The sequence below is a fragment of the Cydia pomonella genome, chromosome 17 (genome assembly GCF_033807575.1).
Source record: "Cydia pomonella isolate Wapato2018A chromosome 17, ilCydPomo1, whole genome shotgun sequence".
Classification (NCBI taxonomy): domain Eukaryota; kingdom Metazoa; phylum Arthropoda; class Insecta; order Lepidoptera; family Tortricidae; genus Cydia; species Cydia pomonella.
In genome coordinates, this window is record NC_084719.1 from 13,778,611 (window position 1) to 13,802,055 (window position 23,445).

The 23,445-nt window shown below is 37.3% G+C and overlaps 1 protein-coding gene across 1 annotated transcript; it reads right to left on the reverse strand.

Annotated features, from left to right (window-relative positions):
- Positions 1-9,634: 9,634 nt before the first annotated feature.
- Positions 9,635-23,340, reverse strand: LOC133527176 (dual specificity mitogen-activated protein kinase kinase dSOR1). Its single transcript, XM_061864070.1, has 8 exons — positions 23,068-23,340; positions 20,880-21,052; positions 19,871-20,146; positions 19,288-19,481; positions 18,695-18,859; positions 17,620-17,805; positions 16,311-16,466; positions 9,635-15,848 (listed from the first exon to the last, which is right to left on the reverse strand). Exons 1-7 carry the CDS (start codon positions 23,184-23,186, stop codon positions 16,347-16,349), a joined length of 1,233 nt encoding a protein of 410 aa, XP_061720054.1. The 5' UTR covers positions 23,187-23,340; the 3' UTR covers positions 9,635-15,848; positions 16,311-16,346.
- Positions 23,341-23,445: the final 105 nt, after the last annotated feature.

Here is a 23,445-nt window from a genome sequence, read left to right on the forward strand (position 1 = left end):
AAACCCTTACTAAGAACGTTTAACCACCCAGAATGCCCAAGTTCTCTGATAACTCACAAGTTCAACTCAAAGTGTCATAGCGAGGTATCTGAGTCGAGTGTTTTTAGAAATGCCTAGAGCTGTGCAAAGGGCTGAAAGTATCTAATAAGAATATTTAGCCCAACTAATAATTCAGAATTACTACTTAAGATATTAAATTACATTAAGGTGCCCAGGGTTCAGCCAGCAAAACTGGGTTTAAAAAATCGTAGAGCTTTATTAAATCATAATAGAATAGAATAGATTTTATTTGTATTGATTGTAATAAAAAAAATGTTACCATAGCTTTTATGTGGTAATGCTTAATATCTAAAATATTAAGAACAAAATTTGATCCCATGATTTCAGGATGAACCCTGTCCTGCAGAAACTTACTTAACTGTATTTTTCACCCTTTTCCTCATTGTCTCATAGTACCTGTAAGACTTATCAGTAACCATGCGCTACCCCATACCATACTATTTACTATACGTAGTTATTTCAAAAGTTGCAAATAGCAGCCAAGCAAAATTAACCAGTCCTTACTATTCCCTCGTCTTTAGTCCCCACGTTAAGTGGCAAAGTTGTAACTCTGCGCCGACACTCGGCGTATGCCATTGACGAACTTCGACATTAGGCGAACAAACTTGGAGTTCATTAGCCATTATTTGAAACCCTTTGTTGCTTTATTGCTGTAAAATTTCGGAGCTCGTAATACTCGGAGTTAACTTTAAGCGGTTAATGTAAATGCTGCCAGTTAGCGAAAATATTTAAATTGACAATATATTTCATTACCTAGAAGTACCTAGAGTACAGACAGCATCAATGGCAACGGATTTAACTCGGGCATTTTGCTTTCCTATGTCCGGATGTTCTCCTCTAAAGGCCGCAATTTTTAAACGGTTTTTGTGACATTTTGTGACCAGCGGCGGTAGCACGGCCGCATTTTTATCGTCTGTCACCATGCCTGCCACGTTCTAATAAGGATGTAAGTGCGATAGTGACAGGCATAAGTGACACGATAAAAATGCAACCATGCTGCCACCGCAGATTTTATGTTTAAATGGTTTTTCTACTTTCGTACTTTTATTTGTCATTTAAAGGGTCGTGCACGTATCTTTAAAGCCCTACCTTATAGTTGTCAAGACAAGTCTTTTTGCATACACGCAGTATCTTTTTGGCACTTCTCGATACTTACTTCGTGTAATATACTTAAAAAATTATTTTATGAAATACATTTTTGCCAACCTTATTTTAAATGTCATCTCTGACAAATAAGTGAACCAAAGACGAGTTTTTTAATTTCATTAATTCATTTTCCCGCCCGTACCCTCCATTCTTTGCTACTTCTTGAATGTGGTTATTGTAGTTGTCGAATAAAAACTTATCTTTTGTGTTAAAAAAACAGTGTGTCTTTCAAGTTAATAACTAAAACGGCGCGTGTCACTACCTGCTACTATGGAGAGGCCAATAACTATAGCAGTCACCCTAGGTAAGTTTTCGTTGTGTGTTCCGATTCCGATGTAGCTCCGAAACTATTCAGTCATATTTACGGCCGAGTGTCGTAGGCAACATACAAGATTTATTTTAAGAAGAAAGTTTTTTGAAAAAGAAGACTAAAAAAAAACCTGATCGACTTAACTTTAGAAGTTTTTCAAATGTTTTACTTACTTGTTTGTGCCAATTTCGTCTAGGCGACTTTTTGGTCGCACTCCAGGGGTTAAAGGGGTCCATCGAAATTCCAAAAATCTCATCTTACTTTGTTATATATATCCATCTAGTTGGAGGAATACGAATAACGTTACATCTAAATAAATACATTTTAATTTTTAAACAACTGCAACTTAACGGCCCGATTCGAAGAATGATTAAGACACGTTTAAGATCTTGGAAAGATCTTTAAAAGATCGATAACTTAACGACATGTCAAAATTGACGTTTATTTCGATTCCGCTGTGATCCCAATAAGATCTATCTACGATATTTCTAACGACAAAGTGACATTGGTTGCCCGAATCGAGCTGCTTCTTTCAATTATACGACATACAATATATATGAGATATCTAAATGAGAACTTATCTGAACCAGAACTTATAGCTATCGTATTTCATTCTTCGAATCGGGCCGTACCTAAATTTTTCTTTTAAAATCTGATCCACTGTTTCCCGTCTGAAATAGTTCGATGGAAGATTAAAGTAGGGATTACTTATAAAACACCAAAGTTTATGGCGTGTTATAAAACATAAACATAGGAGCCTTCGAATCTAGAGACGCGAATCTCGGGGGACTGGGGAAGTAGGTCAATCGATAGTATACGCGATTATAATCACCATATCGACACCTTTTTAGCAAGTTTATTTAACGTTATAATTACCTTACTTAGTAAAGGCCCTCTTGATTGTTCAAAAAATGAGAAAGTTGCATTTTATCCACATGTGGGGGAAAGTATAACAGATGCATGTTTTGAGTTGTGTCTTTATGTTAGCTGATAGAATTGACTTTATTTAAAATGATGATTTTGAATGATACATTTTTATTACATTCATTTGGATTTGATTTAGGTTGATTTTGGTATTTCAAAGTTAATAATATCCTCGCGTTGGTGTGGTGAAAAGTTTTGTTTCACTCGGAGGCAGTTCGTTTAACCCTCGTGATGCTTAAATTGTAACCCTTGAAACTCTCGCAATGCTCAAGATTCCACTTCTCAAACCACTCGCTACGCTCGAATTTAAATTTTGGAATCTTTCGTTTGCTCGGGAATCAATATTAGCACGAGCGGTTAAACAACAACTTTGCCCCCTTGTAAAACAAATAACTATTAACCCCTTTTACTACTTTGTAGATATAGTAGATACTCGAATATGTGATAGTCTGGGAGAGTATGAAACATCTCTGAATAACTAATATATTTCCTAAGTAGGTACATAAACCGTTTGGTGAAGTAGAAGTTATCGCTTTCATAATTATTTAAAGTTCAATCGATTTCCGATTTGCTTTATAAAATAATACCTTTTTAAATCGAGAGTGAATAGACATCTTTTAGGTAAGCATGTTCCATCCTAGACTACATCGGCACTTTCCATCAGGTGAGATTGTAGTCAAATGCTTACCTTTTCGGAATAAAAAAATACTACCTAAAAACTTTTAAAATACCATTTTGTAGGCAGGTAGGTACATTATTTTACTTCAATAATTTACCCGCACCTTACCCTCTAAGACGGACGGAAAGGGCCGACCACTTCTCCATACACACGTAATCGCCATTTTGTTCTCCAGATGTTGATATAATGGAAAATATTTTTATATACTTATAATTTGGAGTAAGTATATATAATTTTTAAATTAATTGAGAAACAAACAGTCATTCATTGACATTAGTAAATAGATTAAGCATTAGTAAATAATATATTAACCATAGCTACTTCCCTTTGTTTAACTTGTTTCGATTTTTTTTATTATAAGAATTATTAGGAGCAAAACACGAATTTCATACAATTTTTTTAATGTTCCTAACTCTTATTATATTTCAAACTTAAAAAAATATCTTATTTAGCCCAAATTATTTTCAATAACGTTAATATCCAGAGAGAAAACTGGGGACTATATTTGTATGGAAAGCTGGTTTCCAGTTTTCGAGCGATCGTTCACTTATCTTATGTCTTAAGGGTAACTGCAGACAGTCTCAGATCTCATTCGTTCGAGAATTACTTAGCCCGTCTCAAATGACCTTATCTCATCCTTTAACATAAAAACCGTTCGATATTTATAGACAAGACAAACAATAATAACGTTTTCTCTACTACTCTTACTGAATGATACATAAGTCTATCCCGTTCTGTTAGTTCCCCCCACCACTCATGCCCAATTCATACTTACTAGATTCATGATATTTACCTACAGAGCGAAGGTAGGTAATTTAAGTCGGACCAAGCTACCTCTGCATGGCATTTGCAATGACTAAGTGTGGCAATGTCATCATTAAATTTCTATGAAAATATGATATTTATAATGACACTCCCTCGCTATTTGTTCTGTTCAAATTGGTGGAAGGTTAACTTAGCCTGACTCTGCGAGCAAAGAACCATTGATGCAATTGGTCCTCAAGTTCGGCCTGATTTGATCAGACAATTTAATCAGATTAGCGAAAAATTGTTCCCGTCTGGACTGGCCTTGATGATCTCAGATTAAGTCCACCCGACACTAGCATCTTTTGAGCGTCGGCGTCTAGTCAGCGCAATGGAAAAGTTGAGAAGACGCCGACGCTCGGGAGACGCTAGTGTGTGGTGGCCCTTAACATGCGCTCCAGTCAGCATTAAAATGAAATATGCGCGGCGGAATCGCAAAAAGGTCGCAGGACCCACCGTGCTCCTTGTTCCTCATTATAAATGGGCGTAAATATTGTTTCTGCGGAACCTTTTGTCGGGGCTCATTAAGAAACCATTATGAGCCGGAGTTTAATCTTCGCCAGGACTTGGATCAGGGTAAAAAAGATGTTTGCCCGCCGTTTTATGGAAATTTTACTGCGGAATTTATAATAAAATATAAGTAAATAGAGGTTGTTCATTAAGATGAAAGCCATTAAATCTATTTGGACGCATTTTAGATTTTAGATTTATGCTATTTCAAATAAAGCATTTTTGTTAAGTAAAAAAATAAGAAAGCTTAAAAGTGGGGTGCCTCACGCAAACTAACAGTGCCAATATGTGAATATTATACATACACAGGATGCTGTTGAGGCTTCCGAAGCAATACAGTGCATCTGGCATGTTTGCCGAAGCGAGGGTGGACGATTTTTTTGCCATTAGGCCAAAAACAGAATAGCCTCACTGCTGAAACGAGTGCGCGGCAGTAGCAATAAAATGTTGAGGTGTATGGGCTGGCCGGGCGTCTTGACTTGCGTAATGGTACGGAATCCTACGTGCGCGAGTCCGACTCGCACTTGGACGGTTTTTGTTTTATTTGTATTATATTTTACCTTTAGGTTTCTAAGATGCGTTTTACTTACACATCTATGGATTATGTTGGTCCGAAATAAACATTTTTTTTATAAAATGTGATCTGCGATGTAGACCCCTGACGAATTAACATTGGCTATGTGCGAATTTGGTGTTGGGGGAAATACAGCGCACAAAGGGGCAGCGCACAACTTTCGTGGGGCGACATCGTCATACTATTTGGCAGCTGCCATCGTCAAATACCTGTAGTTGACTCTGTTCACCCAGCTCAGATCACCCGGGTCAATTAAGTAAACTAAAAATACACTTATAAGCAAGCCTTTGAAGTGGTAGGCTGTCGGCTTCCGACCGATTACGTCATTTAAATTTGAAATTTGATTAATTCAAATAAAATCATAATTCCAACAACGTAAAATAATTATGTCCCACGCCCACTTGTGTGGCGCCACTGCCATGAATATTTAAAAAAAACTACGAGCAAGTTGCACGTGAAGATGTCAAAATGAGGTCTAATTGACACCAATTTCTAAATTCGCATCCTCCTAGTAACTCGTATATGTACATAAGATGTATTTAGAGAAGCGGGCTACTGATACTGGCCGGCTCTTAAATCAATAGGTAATTAAAGTTTGGCTACACACGTAGGTACTCCGCTATCGAAAACGTGCAACGTATGTTGAAGTAGGTGCTCATAAGTTAATGTAATATATGTAGGTAACTAGGTACCTATTTAACAAACGAATGTCCCTAGTCCCTTAGGTACTCGTATTTAATAGAATTCCTATTCTTCATACCACATCGGTGATCAGCCAGCTCAAAAACATTAATTTGTGCTTTTTCTTGTTACTAAATATTTTTTGCAGTAAATCTTATCTTATTCATTAGTAAGACCGGCTTCACGAGAACTAAACGTCTGATATTAAGTGATATCCACATACAGTGATATATTGTGACACTGCATGTTTTGCATGGATATTTCAGTATAACGTTTTTACAAATTTATTTACGTTTGTTGAACCTAGATATAAAATTATTCCGTGAACTTCAATATTTCCTGTTATTTTGGTTGTGTCATCCCAGGGGCAGTTAGACTTGAGATCATTTCCTGGTGAGTCTTCACCCTGGATGGGGAGTTTCTAGATGTATAAGTGAAGCTAAATATATCGTGCTCTGGTAGCGTAAATCCAGAGACAGAGAGAGAGTCCAGAATTCGTTGTAGCCGTTGCGCTCATGACCTAGGATACTCATGCAGTAGTTATTTCGCCACCAACATCTGCTGGTAGAACAATGTAGTTGGGAGGGATCGTCAGGGCTGCGAAATGAGTCCATTCTAGGAATTTCCAGCTGCTGACTGGGTGTTACTTTCCATATGAAAATGTATGCATAAAACACCAAGGTGTGGGCCTGGTGATCAGTTCGCAAATGAGAGATTCGTTTTCTGCTGTCTGGAGGAGATGTCACCTATCAACTGAAGCCTTAGCCTTTCTGCGGTGCTCCGCGGTGTTGGGGCGGACATCTGCTGCGGTAATTGGCTCCGGCACAGCGGAGGAGGGCACGATGGGTTTGAGCTGGTGTGACACGTGTCCAGAGGTCGGTGAACATTTTCTCTCCATCCTTGAAGCGTAAATTCAAAATTAAATTAGTAAATTCAGTACCAATCTTATGTGATGGCAAATTGACAATTTAGGGATTAACAATCTTAGATAGGGCTGCGTGTAAATCATTGTAGAACCATTTCTGACACGACCCATGTTCTAACGACTGATACTCTTAAAATAAGGTGTTAAAAACTTGTATAATGATTTACCTGCAGTGCGTTTCCAGTGTTCCTGTTGGGTAATAAATTATGTGTCACAAATACTAACATTTTATTTCACATCCTGTAGAAGCCCTGAATTTTTGAAGTATTTTTAGGTTTCAAATTGTGTTTCAGGTTGATTTAGTCTCATTATTGTCCGTGAATTTTCCTCTGGGTATGACCAGAGCCGGGTAAGGAAAACTCGCGTTACAATATTACGGATCTCAAGTCAAAATCAGAAAAACACGCCCAGCATCTTGAATTTCTGCATTTTTGCTCTGTTCAAGATGAAAATCGATATCTGAGGATCCAAAAGGTCCTTTATTATGAATCTGAGGTCAAAATTAGAAAAAACTGTTCAATTTTCGGTCAAGTACCTACCTGAAACGGTCAACGTTAGCGGTACCGTTTTAAAAAAGTACCTATCAAATGTTATTTATTCGGGAACCGTTACTGTTGGATACGTTTTCAATCGACACCTTTGTTTTAGGCGATCTTTTGCCGTTTTATTCGGGTACCGTTAATGTTAGATACCTATTCAATTGGTGTTTTTTAGTCCCCGAATTGTACGAAATGTTGCTCTATTCTTTAGGCTAAGTTCACACGACGTTAATTTTTCCCGCATACCGTATACGAGATTTTAACCTAGCCTTAGGGTGGAATCATATCCAGTGGCGAGGAAAGACCAAAATTTGGTGCGGGCAAGGTACATTTAGCGAGGCCCTCGGGTGGCGCAAGAAATAACGGATATTTCTTTACGTTGCGTCCCATCAGTTATATGTATTTGGGGCGCGAGGCCCCTCGGACCGCGAGGCCGTAGGCGGTGGCCCACGGGGCCAACGCCTAGCGCCGCCTCTGATCATATCAATTAGCGAGCCGCATGTCGATATATGAGAAATCGCTCGTTAGTATGAAGCTACGTACGCATCGGAAAGCTGAAGGGATCTTCATACTATCGAGCGATTTCTCATGTACCTACGCAATGCGGCTCGATGTTGATAGATATGATTCCACTCTAAAATATATTTAGAGCAAGTCAGTGCCATCTCTCATGAAACAAACTGTAGTGAAGGTTAATAACCACCCTGAGCCAAAGCATCTATTTTTAAACCCCCAAACGAGACCTCAATAGCTCGCCAACGCATACACTGTCAAGGACCTCATGTAACCTTCTCGGTAGAATACACCATAATCACGCACAGGGCCGTTTGATTGCGCCCGTCCATTCAACCAGTAATTGCAATCTCTCTTTGCCCCCCCAACCACTACGACAAAAAAACCAAAACGATCTACCTTACGTCACAGTTTAAAGATCCATATTTAAATAGCAAACCACGAAGATATGACATTCGGTAAGTTACATGTTGATTTCTCTCCGCTCTCTTAGCTCATTTACTTCGCTTAATTACTTTCGGCTGAATTGGATGTTCGGATTTCAAATTTGAAAAAGTTATCGCAATTCTGGGAATAATTTTATTTAACGTTTATGTAACAACGGTGTTTTTGAAGCGGTACCTAAATGGAATTATTTGGACCTGTTCTAAACACTTGTATTTATTGTCGACGGTGGGTCTATACATAATAAAATCGTTATTTCGGTATTGATAATAATTTATTACTTTGCTTTTATCGAGTGGCCGATTTATATTTCAAGAATTGTTAAGGTTTTGAATTTATTTGGCAACAGGAGTGGTTTGGATTTCTCCATAAAAATACAAACGTACTCGACTGTTTCCTCCTTGGTTTTAGAGGCTAGAGCAATGATTTTGGTCAACACAGATTATTAATATCTGTGTCGGACTGCTTTGCTTTTTTTTTTGATATTTTTGTTTCTAAAGGCGCTAGTTCACTTCAAATATTCGCAAAAACGGCCTGATTTACTGGGCCGCAAATAGAAGCATGGTATTCAAAACTGACATCAATTAGCCTAAAAAGCAAAACAGTCAGACACAGATAATTTCATTATTATTGAGATGTCAAAATTTAGTTGCATTTGGTTAAGTTTTGGAGGAGGAAACAGTTGAGTACGAAACATCGTTTTTTGAGATTATTACGCAGGGATTTATCGCCTAACCTAGCGTTGTCCTTATCGCACTAGTTTAAGGAGCCGCTTCCTTTAGCGAGACGGATATATTCAACTATAATGTTTAAATCTCAGCTCCCGTATCCTCTTAATTATCGCTCATGCGCATTCGCATATCGCCGATTCGTGCATGCGAAATGCGAAAATCGTGCGTGAGTTGCGCGCCAGTCATCAAGATGATCGTCAAGGTCGAATCAAAATCAGTTCAAGCCCATAACATATCGTTAAATTATAATCGACCTCCGAGTGTTAAATAATCACAACATTCAAAAGCTATAAAACTATGTATTTCAATCTGATTAGCCAGCGCATACATAAAGATCATTTTAGTAGCATAAACATTTTCGTCAATACGACCGTTAACTTTATTTATATCAACTTTATTGCACAGTATAAAATATACAGTTACAAAGGCGGACTTAATGCCACTATTATCCATTAGTCAACTATTAGAACAAACAAAGAAGCATAGTTGGTGCGGGGTATATATGTAAAGAATACTAAAACGTGTATGATAGTTACTGTTTCAGGGTAGGGTAAGTACAGTCGCCATCAGATATATCGGAGCGGCCGAGGCGCTCACAAATATCTGAACACACCTCTACTGTCAAGGAGTTATTTTGGGCACCTCGGTCACTCCGATATATATGACAGCGATTATACATACTTAAGTATCTTTTCAGAAATGACTTGCATACAAATATCACGGTAACATAAGGATTATTGGTGATGACTGTGGTCTTATATCTAGATGAATGACAATTACAATAAAACAATTAATCGTTTTCCATTAACATATATTTTGTACATAATTATAACTACACCTAACATAGAAGCTTAATATTATACAAAATAATAAAAAGTTACGACACAATACATTTACGTAGCGATATACATTAAACAGTCGAAGTTGGACGCGATTTCACACGAGATTTAAAAAAAACACCAATCAAGTCCTGTCTTCATGGTCAATTAAATAACCCTATGTCGAAAACGTGTCGTATGGGAAAACGGACCTTAGTAGAACGTAATTAAGACGCTAATGCTTTTATTGGAATTTCGTCCGTCGCATTTATCGTAACCACCGTACGTGCATTTAAAATAAGGTACTATTAGACTTCGGACCAAGATAAGTTAGCAGCGATTTTGGCAGCCCAGACAGCGCTAGGGTTATTTTAAACGTTAAACATCTATAAAATTATGACGTTTACTTAACACTAGCACAAGCTTCTATCAAAATCGCTGCCAACTTAGCTTGGTCTCACTCTAGACGATAACGTGTAAGATATTAATCCCCTTTACTCTTAAAAGTTACAAAACTAAGTAAATCTCTGTTGAATTTTGTCTACTTCTTAAAAGCAAAAATGACAATTTTTATTATAATAAAAGCAAAGCAAAAGAAGTAGACGAATCCCTGACGGTAAGCAATAACCGTCGCCTAAGGGGTTGCAAGTGCGTTGCCGGAATTTAAGATGGGAGTATGCTCTTTTCTTGAAGTTTTGAGAGTGGTATCAGTTCATTCCAGTTTAGCTGTGGAATCAACCTTATTTTGATACAGACAATCGATTATCAACGCTTTGTTAATTTTGACGGTTTAATAGGAATACTATCCATTACTAACCATTATGGACCATTCTTGTCTATTAAATAAATAAATTGAATTGATTGAATATGTCTTGCACATACGATGATTATGTCTTATTTATGTCAATCACAAGTAAAAAAAAAACTTATTGTAATCTGATTAAGTTATAACTGTTATAAGCGCATAAAAATGACTAACTGCGAGTAAAACGAATTATGATAAGCTAAAATGTATCTAAAACGTCTAAATTAATAAAATGCAAGTAAAATCACTTATCCAAAAATAAATAATTTCTCTATGAGAAATAATTGGTGTCACAATGTTTCTTAGAAACTAAGATGAAATTCTAGAATAATAGAACAATTTACTAACACTAACTGGTTTCATAAGATTGAACTATTTTAATATAAGGCAGGGGTTCCCAAACTGTATGGCTCGACGCCCTAGACAGTAAAAAAAGGGGGCGGCGTAAGGCAATCCTCACCATATTACCTATTTCGAAAAGTTAGGTTAGGGCACCGAGATCAAATTTTAAATATGCAAGTGCGCCGCGGACTATTAAAGTTTGGGAACCCCTGATATAGGGCAAAGATTCATGGATCAGTTTGATCATATAAGACGTGTAAAATCTAAGAAAAACTCATATCCCTGAGTTTGACAGCTGAAGATTCGGCTGTACCATCGCCCAAACTGTTAACTGTCCATCGGTGGACCTTATTACAAAAATCATAAGGTCCACCGATGGACAGCCAAAAGTGTTGCTGTTTATACAAAGCGACGTTTTGTGGTAGCTCAATTGCCACACGAAAAACTGCTGGTAACCAGAGTTACCGCATAAAGCCGTAAAGAGCCGTCTATGTATTCAAATATCATCTATTCGAAGCAGGAATTTGTCTTAGACTTTACACATGTAGATTTAGACAATAAACGAATCTTATATATAGGGTAAATTACGCAATTACTGACACTCCTTGATAAAAATAAATGAATGATTAATATAGACGGCGGCGTCAACAATATTGCCGTTTACCCTGAGATAGATATCTCACAATATACTGGTTTCTTAAAGACAGATGACAATAAGTTACTGCTTAAATCGTAGTTACCAACTCCATAGAAAGTTTAAACCGTCAGAAAAATTGTTTATTACCAATAAGAAATATTGAAACTTGAATAGAGTGGTACTTAGTGTTTGGTAAATTGGGAAGTACATATTTATAAAAGTGCATTGCATACCCAAAAGTTCCACTTCATCCATCGTCAATAAGGCGCAGTCATAAATAGGCAGTTAAACAATGAACTTTTAGACTAACGACAAAGTGCCTTTTTCTACACCATTTCATATGGCCGAGTTATCGATAAAGATAGAAAATACTTATTTCGGCTTTGATTAAAGTCTCGTGAACCAAACGTTGAAATGAATTTCAACATATACTATAAATATCTAAAATTAACACATAAGGTAAATACTTATGAGGTTTCAAAGCTCTTGAAAGAACTCCAATATTGGTTAAAAAAAGCACGCGTCAAAAATTGCACATATATTGCAGGTAGAGGTTTTCTTAATTTAGACATTTGGTGTCCGCACAACCACGCATAACAAACGTATGTTACATGACAATGTTCAAAGTGCATTTTGCAGCACAACAGTATATTTGAATCTGTCTCTTATTGTAACATACGTTTGGCTTATAAGTTAGTAGTACCTTCGCAGTAAAGCATTCTAGGCACGCCATTCAACTTACAAAAAGTCTCGTTCGTTCAAAACACAACGTCGATAGAGAAAAGTTGGTCCTATTTTAAACTACATATGCTTTAGAATAATAAAACATAATTCAGTACAATAGTTAAACAACAACTTTTGACATACTTATTTAAATACTATCTAAGATTGTAAATCGAGGATACAATCCTACTTACACAATAATGTATATCCTTAGTATGTCAACCTTTTATATACAAAATATAACAAACAGGAATTTAAAAAAAATTATAATCGTCAGTTATAAACTTAAGTCCTATTATTTTAGCGAGAATTATATTAAATAGAACCTACCTCGAAGGCATTTAAGCGAGTTTTTAACGTAAATCATACGCATACCTCTAAAATTATCACAATTAAATGTGTTATACTTATAGTTGTGCTATTCTCAAGAATGTTATCCGTTTTGTAAGGGGTAAGTTCTCGCGCGAGAACATACCCCTTAGTAAATGGAGAACATTCTCGAGAACGGCACGACTATAGTTATACTCTAGTAAAAGGGACATTCGTAGTGCAATCACGTCAAATATCCACTATCAAGATCCCCTTTACTGTGGAACACCATAAATAAACTCTAACTGAGGGTAACCAGCAAATAATAAGGACAAGCGAAAAGGAACATACTCAACAATCATACGTGCGGGGAAGGCGATCGGCGAGTGAGAAAAACGAAAAGCTTGTGTAGGCAGGCCAGCATGGCGCGAGGCAGACCCATAAAATTATTAACATACATTTTAAAAAATTTGTCTGTTTTATTTTTAACTTGTTTATCATTAGACCCACGTGTTTCAGGTTCTAGCGAACAATTTAGTGAATACTTACTTTGAACCTGCTTATATGAATCCAATTTGCAAATTGTTACCCGCCACATATAACTCAATTTTTAGAAACTTATCAATTTAATATATTTTATAATGTTTTTGTGATGTTGTTAATAATTATGTAGTTATGTTTTTAACGCAACTGTTAAAAAGGCAGGTCTAAATATTGACTATTAACACCTGGAGCCACAGAGGTCTAAATTTGCGAGCCAAAAATGGCCATTTTAAATTTATAATTGAATTTTAATTGTCATTTATGTATTACGTAAGCAGCAGGCAACTTTAGGGTAATAGTACATTACTATAGAGGACGGGAAACGAAGGGTTGCAGGCAAAGTAGATATGGATAGGGATACGCGGCCGGCAACCCCGTTTCTCGCCGAGATTTGTATAGTGCTTTTCTCAAATATTGATTAGAATTAATTTAAAAAAAATGGAATGATGATGATTGTTTCATGTCCTAATGTGATAGGTTATTCAGTGCGTGGAGTATTGAAGGGGAACAAAAATGTAATTATTTTGGCGCCTACGACGCAAGCCATTACGCTTTTTTTTCATTTCTTTTTCTTTCTTTTTTATTATTTTTTCTGTTTTATTATTACTACTTTGGGGTTATTAATAGGGGAACGAAAATTGGATTATTTTTACGTTACGACGCACGGTTTAGGAGATACAGCCCTATACAGATTTCTGCATGACTGAAAAAAAAAATGGGGCTGTATCTCCTAAACCGTGCGTCGTAGCGCATAAATAATGAAATTTTTGTTCCCCTTTGAATCCCTGAAATAATATTTAACAAACACAAAAAAGAAAAAAAGAAAGAAAGTCAAAAAAGGGAAAAAAGCATAATGGCAGAATTTTGCTTATAGGTTTTTAAAGGTTGAATGCCAAGACGTGCCATAATTTTACGTTTAAAAACAAAAGAAGGTTGCCTTACAGGCCTAGATGTGTAAGGCTGTATGAAATTCCTTTGCATAGCATCTTCACTCATCGCACCTGATATGTAGTATTTGCGGACCTAATTTGAAGTAAGTCATGTCAACATTTTATTACAAGTTTGAGAAAATATAGTTTATGGGCCTGAACGCAGCCAACCAACCGCACACACAACACATCACACTACACAAATAAACACGTGCTCGGGACAAAACAGGACTAAAACGAAGCGACCATACACAAACCAAACGTAAAGTAGTGCATCACGTCAATATATGAGGAAAAACGTAACTACCACCAGGGAGGAGTAACTTAATGAAGACTGCAAATCTCCATACAAAGCATCGTTCCTCGGAACCAATGGTTTCCATAGCGTGAACCGTTATCACATGATGTACCGACTCATTTAAAAATCTTCGTATGCAAGAATATCTAGACATAAACCTTAAGGACGCTGCTTTGAATGGTGTTCACTTCATTGATTTACCTCTCCCTGCTACCGATTTTTTTTTAATTTTTTTTTTTTTTCGTGTAGTCTACAAATGACTGTATTTTACAGATTACAAAAGATGGACGCCGCAACAGTCCCACGGGCGCAGAGCCGGCCCCGTTTGAGTGCTGCGGCTTCCTTTAAATTATCCAAATAACGAGTATCAGCTGACATGAATCACGCACTTTCAGCAAAGAAAAATATGTCAAAACACTACTAACATTTTTCGACTTGCGACTAGTGAAATCAACTCTACTTGACCATTTATCAATAAGTCGTTTTACGTTGCGAAACCTCGATTCGTCCACGAATGCACTATGTTTTAGTATTATTACCCCTATCTATCGGTGTTACAATACACTACCGTCGGTGGCACTATCTCATACCATATACGGGATATATGGATGGAAGTCCCAAAAACTAAAAACATTTAGTTTCCAGTGTAGCGTAACACTCGAAATTCCTAAGAAATTTACCTTAATTTAGCCAATTCTAGAAATTAAATGTTCAATTTTGAGTATTTGATGCCAGTTCTCCCGATGCGTACTAATTGTTTGGTGATATGTTTCGTTTAATGTTTCAGTTGTGACGGACGGCGGTCAGTTCGCTTCGCCTTCGATCGAATTAAATTCGTGACATTATTTCGACATTATTCCTTATAATTTCGTGTCTTGTTTTCGATTAAAATTATGAAAACATGTTACATTTTACACAACGAACAAGTTTCATTAATGAATAGCTACTGAATGAAGTCAGTTCGCCGTTGAAGGCAAAATGAATATTCTATTCATTTATTCTAGCTTGGCGATAGAATAAAACAAACAAAAGAACACTAGTTTTTTTTTTCATATTTTAAATGGATACTTTACTGTTATGGATGGCTAAAATGGATCACTCTAACGTTTCTCAAACAAAATAGTGTACTACGTAGTCTGAGTATTCTATTAATAATGATTGATTTGTATTAATGATTAATTGTAGGCTTTGAAAATTTACATATTGATCACATTTTGACATCAATCAGAGCGCATTTCGCTCCCTCAAAATATGTATCGTACATTTTTTTAAGACAGTTTTCGAAACTGACCGCGTCAAACATGACTCCTGTAGCGCCCGACACAGTATCACCCACAGCCGACACCTTGACAGGTGTCAACCGTGCGTTACATAGGGGGAAACTACCCTATCGTTGGCACCCTAGGCAGGTTTTCCTCCAATACTAGGAGCCGACGACTGGTTTCACTGCCAATCATCGGGTAGTTCACCCTGACAGTGCCGGACGTGTGAGTGAAATGGTATCTAGAGTTGACATACTGCTATCTCTGTCCGACCTCAATGCTCTTCGGACCCCGAATCTTCACTGATCGTGTCGCCCGCTCTTTCTTGGGAAATGTTTTGACCTGGAAAACGAATACTGGTAAGTTTTTTGTTTTTAATCGATATCAGGGAAAAGAAAATCCCTACTCCTCCCACCTTCTGTGTCCATCATCAGATCAGCTCGGTGGTACTATCATATTGCATTGTCACCCAACTTGCATTATGTATGTGCAGTTTTAGCTCAATAAAATAATAAGAAGTCGGTCTAATGTAGCTTGCACATTTCACTCGAATATAAATACATGGCAAGTTGAAGAAAAGCTTGTAAAATCGAGGTCCCGTCGCACGACCCGCCGTATTGTTCTACTTGTTCCCCAACTTTTGTCACATAGTTTAGTTTCATAGTAAGAAGTACCATTTCGTAAGTTTCGGCCCGGCCGAAAGATTCAGCCGTTTTTTTGGCCAAAACCAAAACTACGGCAGAAAAAATATTTTTTGGCCCAAACTGACCCAAATCGAATTTTCGGTCGAACACAAATACATACCCTTTTTCGCTGTTGAAATTATGCACTTCTTGCAGCTTATGAAGAAAAAGGAGACACGTTAGAGTTGGGCGTGGAGGGCAGCAGGTCCATGGTCTTGCACACCCAGCCCGCGATGTCCACGCCGGCCGCGTCCGCCAGCCGCACCCACTCGTGGCTCTGCGCCCCAAACACATTCTTAACCCCTTGTTCATCAAACTTACCAAACCTTTGTTCAATTTTCTCTCTAGAAATTTGAACAAACGTTTCGTAAGTTACACACTTTTGCCATGGTAATATGCTTTTCATAGTTTCACTTTTGCCTTACTGAATTGAACCTTATCACCGAGCAAGAAACCGAAAACTAGACAAAACTGTCCGAAAGAGAGCATTAAACATGAGGCCTGTGTCTCACTTACACGAGTTACCATATAGACATTTTTGATCACATTGGCATTAGTATTAAACTTGCGTCGTTAATTCTTTAATCAAAATAAGATGGTTTGACTTCTCTTTTTGCCACCCTTTTTGATTGTGAGAGCTAACTCCCCTGGATACATCCATGACTTAGAAATACCTCTTGACAACTATTGTAAACAGGTAAAGAGATATGTTAGGACCATTTATAAAAACGAAAGTAGATATTACTAAGAACTATTTGCAATTAATGCTATAATATTGGTCTCCTAGACTAGTCGGATACTATCTATTATATACGTATATCGTCGTCTAATAGCCACTACACAAGTCTTATTGAACTTTATTTATTTATTGAAATACAATTTTACAGCATTACAGGTAAGGGACGCCAATGTGCTGTAAAATTAAGTAGTAATAAAGCTATGAGCTACGTAATAAAATTATACTATAAATATGAGAATAATTAATAAGCTACCTATGTTGATTCACAAAAAAGTAAAACATCTTTACAATTTTTATGATATTTGTCAGCAAACAAGTTGCAGTCCGGTGCAATAAATAAAATAATTGTTGAGGAGTGTCCGGGAGCGGACGTTTGGTGAGTACTGGTGTGCTAACATGTGAAAGGTTCCATTTGCTAGGAGGCGATAGCTAGGACCACGTCAGTAGTTGTCAGGAAAAAAAAGGTAGTCATCTTCGCCATCAAATCCAAGCAGTCAGACACCCCTTTTAATATTAGAGATGTTGCAGACATTACGTTAACATTACGACTTATCTCAAGGGAGTTAAAGGAGTAATACCCGTATGCTTTTTTATACAAGAAGCGGAGAAAAGCTTGAGACTTAGTAATTTTGTATAATTGTCCTAAAGTATTTTTTATTTTTATTTAATATCCTGCCTGGTAAGTACTTACCATAAGGGTCTTCAAGTCGGCCCTCTCATCCGGGTTCTTCTTGAGACAGCGGTCGACGAAGTCCTTGAAGTGGTCGGAGAACAGACCGGAGGGCAGCTTGGGCGGCGGCTCGTTCACTATGTAGTCCAAGAGCTCGAATATCGCCATCGGCCGCGGGGAGTTCGGCGCGGGGATGGCCGAGACGGACTGATGGAAAACAAACATTTTTTTTAACACACTTATATTAACTTCACTTGTAAGTAACTAACAATGAAAGAGAATTTGAGATAGAGGTGGATTGTCAAAGAAAATTTTGTAGCCACAGTAAATTTACTGCCATCTTTCGACACATGATTAAAACTTTTAGAACGCCATTTGACTTTCATCCTTATTCTTTAACTTATACGTGTTAAATTTGTTAAATATCAAAAAGTGGCGCCATCGCCCGAAACGATGCCGCCATACCTTTGGCGTTTGATCTATTAGATGGCGCCACTTCTTGATATTGATCAAATTTAACACATCAGTGAAAGAATAAGGATCAAAGTCAAATGGCGTTCTAAAAGTTTTAATTATGTGTCGAAAGATCGGTAAATTTACTGTGGCTATAAAGTTTTCTTTGACAATCCACCCCTATTTCAAATTATCTTTGCTAACAATGTAATCAAATTTTTTAAATCGAGTTTAACCTACTTCCAATAGCCAAATAATATTTCTGGCTTTCTTACTCCCATATTGACATTTCAACATACAAGATCTATTATGTTTTTAAAAAAGGCCCAAAAGTCTGTTTAGGTGAAAAAATCGCCAAATGGAATTAATCAAAAATATTATCGTTTTATATAATGGTATACAATTCAACATTTATTTACAATAACAATATACATAATGGATATATACAGATGATTACTACACCTAGCTTATATCTAAAATAGGCCCTTGAGGCATTGTACCAAGGATGCTGGCGGCATTTCCTCGTTACGCTCGCTGATACATTGTGCGAGGAAGCCGCCAGCTCTTCGGTCACCAGTTACGTCAACCAGAAATATTAAATTGGGTAATTGCACAATATATGGAAGTAATCTATGTTACCAACCTGTCCAGGGGAGTGGTCCTCGTTCTGCGCGCCGAAGATGTGCGCCAAGGTCTTGGCGTCGGGCGGCGGGATGGGGTACATGCCGATAGCCATCTCCACTAGGGACAGCCCCAGCGACCAGATGTCCGACTGCACGGAGTAATGCGTGCCCTGGAGACGCTCCGGCTGAAATTAATTCATGATAAAATAAAATAATATACCAACATTTCCGCTATGACATAACTAACCCCAAAAACCTGCGATTTAGACATCAAATAAATCATATTTAGTTTTTTCGTTAATGGTGTAGTTAATTAGCTGTTACCAAATGTAGTTAACGTTTCGTATACTGTAAGAAACATATTAAAAAATCGAACTAAATGTCCCAAATGTTGTATTCGAGTGTGTGAAATGTGAGTTGCATAGAAGGACCAAATTCCTTTGACCGGGCTAGCTCCTACCTAATTAAGCGCTACGACATAAAATTTAAAATAAAAATCTTATTTTACCTATGGCACGGCAGAGAGGCCGTAGTCACCTCTCTTTAGATTGTGAGATGATGCATAACAACCAACAGAAGCCTATAGCTACAAGCATCATGTGTCAATACTCACCGACATATAACTCCTAGTGCCAACAAATGAGTTAGCCATGGAGTCAATCAGCTGCCCAGAGACACCAAAGTCACAGATCTTGATCTCGCCGTTGCTGTTCACTAGAATGTTGGAGGGCTTCACGTCGCGGTGCATGATGGCGTGCTTGTCGCGTAGGTAGCTGAGCCCTTTCAGTACTGCTGAGGTTATAGTTCCTGTATAAAGACAAAGAAGAATTTCGTAAAGTGTTTTAGGTTTATTGGGCATTCCACCGAACGTGTCAGACACATGAGATCACATTATTTTATTCCGTTAACAATGTTTGCCATAATAATATGTGATAACATAACATTAAGTTCTATCTAGGGTATATTCTACAGATTTAGAAAGGTTAAAAATAAAAGTAGCTGCGCTGCTATACGTCACCGACAAAAGTTGTCATTCTGGTCTGCACCCTATGGTTATCAAGTAGGAACACAGGCGCTCTATGACTCCAAAATTACTAAACCGTAAGCCACAATATTTAATTGTGGCTTACGGTTTAGTTTTAGTTAGTTTTGATCCTATACCAAGTTATGTTCCCTTAAAACTCTATTTTGCTCACCTAAAATTGACTCCGGAATCCTGCCAGCTTTCTTCAAAATCAAATCCAAAGAGCCGCCATCCATATATTCCATACAAATGGAGATTTCACCATCACTATAGAATGCCCCGTAGAATCCTACGATGTGGGTAAAGTTGCATTCGTGCAGGACTTTCAGCTCTCTGATGATCTGTTTCTTGATGGCTGGCTTTACTTCGAGGTGGATGAGCTTGCGCGCCATGATTAGGCCGGTTGACTTATGGCGAACTTTCATTACGACGCCACCATTGCCCTGACCTGAAAGTGGACAAGTGTAAGGTCATAGAAACGATAATACTCATAGTACCACAAAATAATTAATAGTACTACCGTACAGAAAGGACACTTCCTACAAAACCGAAGTTTGACAGCGATGACACTCTCCCTTTCGGCCATTTAGGGTTTGCCATTCAAAATTCAAGTCATTATCCTATCTGTGGTCGTGCACTTATAGGGACGTCAAGTTGTGCCAACCCTAATAATTCCTCGGAGCAATGCTGAACCGGACGGAGCCGAGAAAAGCCGAAAGGAGGAGTGTCGCCCCACTGATAGTACTAAGTACAGAAATTTCATTGTCTAAGGTAAATGTTTCCCCACACCCATCGACACGGAATCGGCAAAAGCCGATAGAAAAAAGCTTTGTCGACGCAATAAGTCGGCATAGCCAAAATTGCGTCGTAAGGCATCGGCCGAATTAAAATTAATCCAAAATTGGTTTTCATGGTGAAAGATCTAGTGCATGATGTTGTCCCTCCCTGACGCATAGCACCGATCACGCGTTCTCTTTCCCGCTTAGTAGACTGTATGACATACCACTAGTAAGGGAAAGGGTCATAATAAGTCATAAAATGTTCATACAATTAAAACCTGGAGTTTCCTGTTACACAGATAAGCTAAATATTTTAGAATAATAAACCTATGCAAATAATAATTCGCCAAAATTCTATGAAATATTTTGGACCTCCTAAAACTACGATAATTTTAGTCTTACCAAGTTCGCCGAGCTTCTCAAAGTCATCGTCGCTCAGTTCGCCGATCTTCTCTTTCTGGCAGAGGAACACTTCTATTCGTCGTCGCTGGGTGTCATCCATCTCAATCTGTTCCAGCCTCTCTGTAAGGACTTCGATGCTGCTCTTCGATTTTCCAGCGAGGCCCGTCATTCGACTGAAATAAATATCAAAATAAGTCCGATTTATCGACAAGTTGGAGATAGCCACAATAAACTATTTAAAAAGTGGCTGTGACATAATCGGACAGACAGAAGGATATGACGAATCTATAAGGGTTCCGTTTTTTGCTATTTGGCTATGGAACCCTAAAAATCATGACAATGGAGTAGGGGTTGTAAAATCCAGTTCTGTCGCCACCCTGTGGTGATAACGTGTGAGTTGCGACATGCAGATAACTATCCAATTCCACAAAGCCTGCATTGCAGATATAAAATTATGCTCTCTGTAATATTAAATATTATTGAATGATGAAGGGTGGATCCAATTCCCCCAAAGTTCAAGAAGTGATTTGACCGGAAAAGAATGGATGTCTGAGTTTGTGAGAATAAAATACGTTTACATCCGAATTTAAATAAAGTAGGGTAGATGCGTTAGAATTCGCCCAATTATAGGAGTTGCCAACTTTGAAATGTGAAAAAATATCTTAAAGTACATTTACATAGTGTATTTGTTTGTGTTGCTCATATTGTCTATTTTAGGTTAATAATACTTGACTATAAATAATATTTACAGTTTTTTCAATATAATTTGCAAAAGTCGTGATATAGATAGTTTCCGTCCTCTTATGAGCTAGTTTTTGTCCATGTATGAGCTAGTTTCCGACCACTACATTATTAAGTCGAAACTCAATTATATATTTCGATTTTATTTCTTATATTATATATAAATTATTTTCAGTTGGTTATATAGCTTCTGCCCGCCACTTCGTTCACCTATAATGATTATTTTGGGAATCAAGCGATTTTCTTACCAAATTCAACAATCCTTAATTTAAATCGGTCCAGAATCAATGGTACAAAATACCATTTTATTCACACACCATTGACAAAAGAGTTAATGTAAACTGAATGCCTGCTTTAATAGGCGATACAGATCATATTTAGAGGAGAACAAATGTATTTAGTAGATAAATTTAAATAAAATCACCATACTAAATATTCGCCCAGCTTAGGTTTCCATCCATTAGTGGACACAAACTATTTTTTTTTTTCACATAGGTATGTTAGTTCTCCCTAAGCAACATGGGAAGATGAGATAAGAAAAATATCAGGCCAGAACTGGCTACAAACAGCTCAGTCAAGAACAGAATGGCTGTCTTTGGAGGAGGCCTTCACCTGTCAGGGGTTCTTGCAGGAAGAACATTAACATTAAGTATTAGTTATTAATTATTATTATTAGTTAATTAAGTATAAACTGTTAAAATAAGGCAAGGAATAAAAGGTTTTTTATTTTATTTATTATGTTCTCGTCCACTAAATTTCTTTAAAAAAACTTCATAAAACTGATAATGTTTAGTTTTATTATACTTTTAAACTTAAAGACTAAAAATATTACTTAAAAATAGCTACAATAGTAATTAAACTTTTCCTGAACAATTTCAGCCTGCACTTTTTTTTTTCTTGGTTTTTTGACCTCTGAATGGTCAAAGTGTATCCACAAGGGCCCCAAATATTTCAAATATGATAAGAGTCAGGGTAGATAAGAACTAATGTCTTAAACCTTACTTAGCAAAAACATTCTTTGTCCATATACAGTTCATAGTTCTTTCATACAATATAAAAAGGTATTTATTATAATATGGCTGACTGGCTTTGATCCATATGTATAGCTGTCTCAACTGTCTGTATTCTGTTTTTAAACTTTTAAATAATAAATTCACTATGAAAGACACCTACATACACCCTACTGGGGCAAACTGTTGGCTGATTAGTTGTAATAACTATTTTACTTAAAATTTAAAAGTTATGAAATATAATAATTGACTCTAATTTAATTACGATTGGTTAGCAAAAAAAATGCAAAATGACAGTAACTTTGTTTACTATACGCTGGGACTATACGGATGATAACAGGTGAATTTACTGATAACAGATCAATAAAAGGAGAAATTACGAATCAAAACATTTCGACGCAACTGCGCCTAGAATGGATAAGGATGTTTGTACTTACTCAGTGGCTGTGGCGGACTTCAACTGCGGAGTCATGTTCGATGGAGTCGCAGCCGGGGCCGTGTCGATAGACCCCGGTGGGAGGGTCAGGTTCAATTTGTTCTTGGACATTTTGCTCATCGTGATTGTACTTTTCACGGCATTGAAATAGTTCGATGGCCAGTGGCTGGCCCCCTTAAACTAAAACGAAAACTTTATGGAAGTACGCATAGAAGAACTTAGAATATAATATGAAAAAAACACCACGACTGTGCAATGCAAGATTGATTCGTCGTTCGGCCACAGACTAAACCATAGTGATTATACCACAGACAACAACAGACATTAGTCACCTGTCGAATCAACATACGCACGATTCGTTTATAAATGCTGTCATAGA

Bases quoted from the DNA above. Each gene is read 5' to 3' on its own strand.
- LOC133527176 (XM_061864070.1), bottom strand. From the start codon at position 23,186: ATGAGCAAAATGTCCAAGAACAAATTGAACCTGACCCTCCCACCGGGG. The intron at 21,053-23,067 runs GTAAGTACAAAC...TATTTATTTCAG, and splicing joins AAGTCCGCCACAGCCACTGA to TCGAATGACGGGCCTCGCTG. The intron at 18,860-19,287 runs GTGAGTATTGAC...AATTAATTTCAG, and splicing joins GCACTAGGAGTTATATGTCG to CCGGAGCGTCTCCAGGGCAC.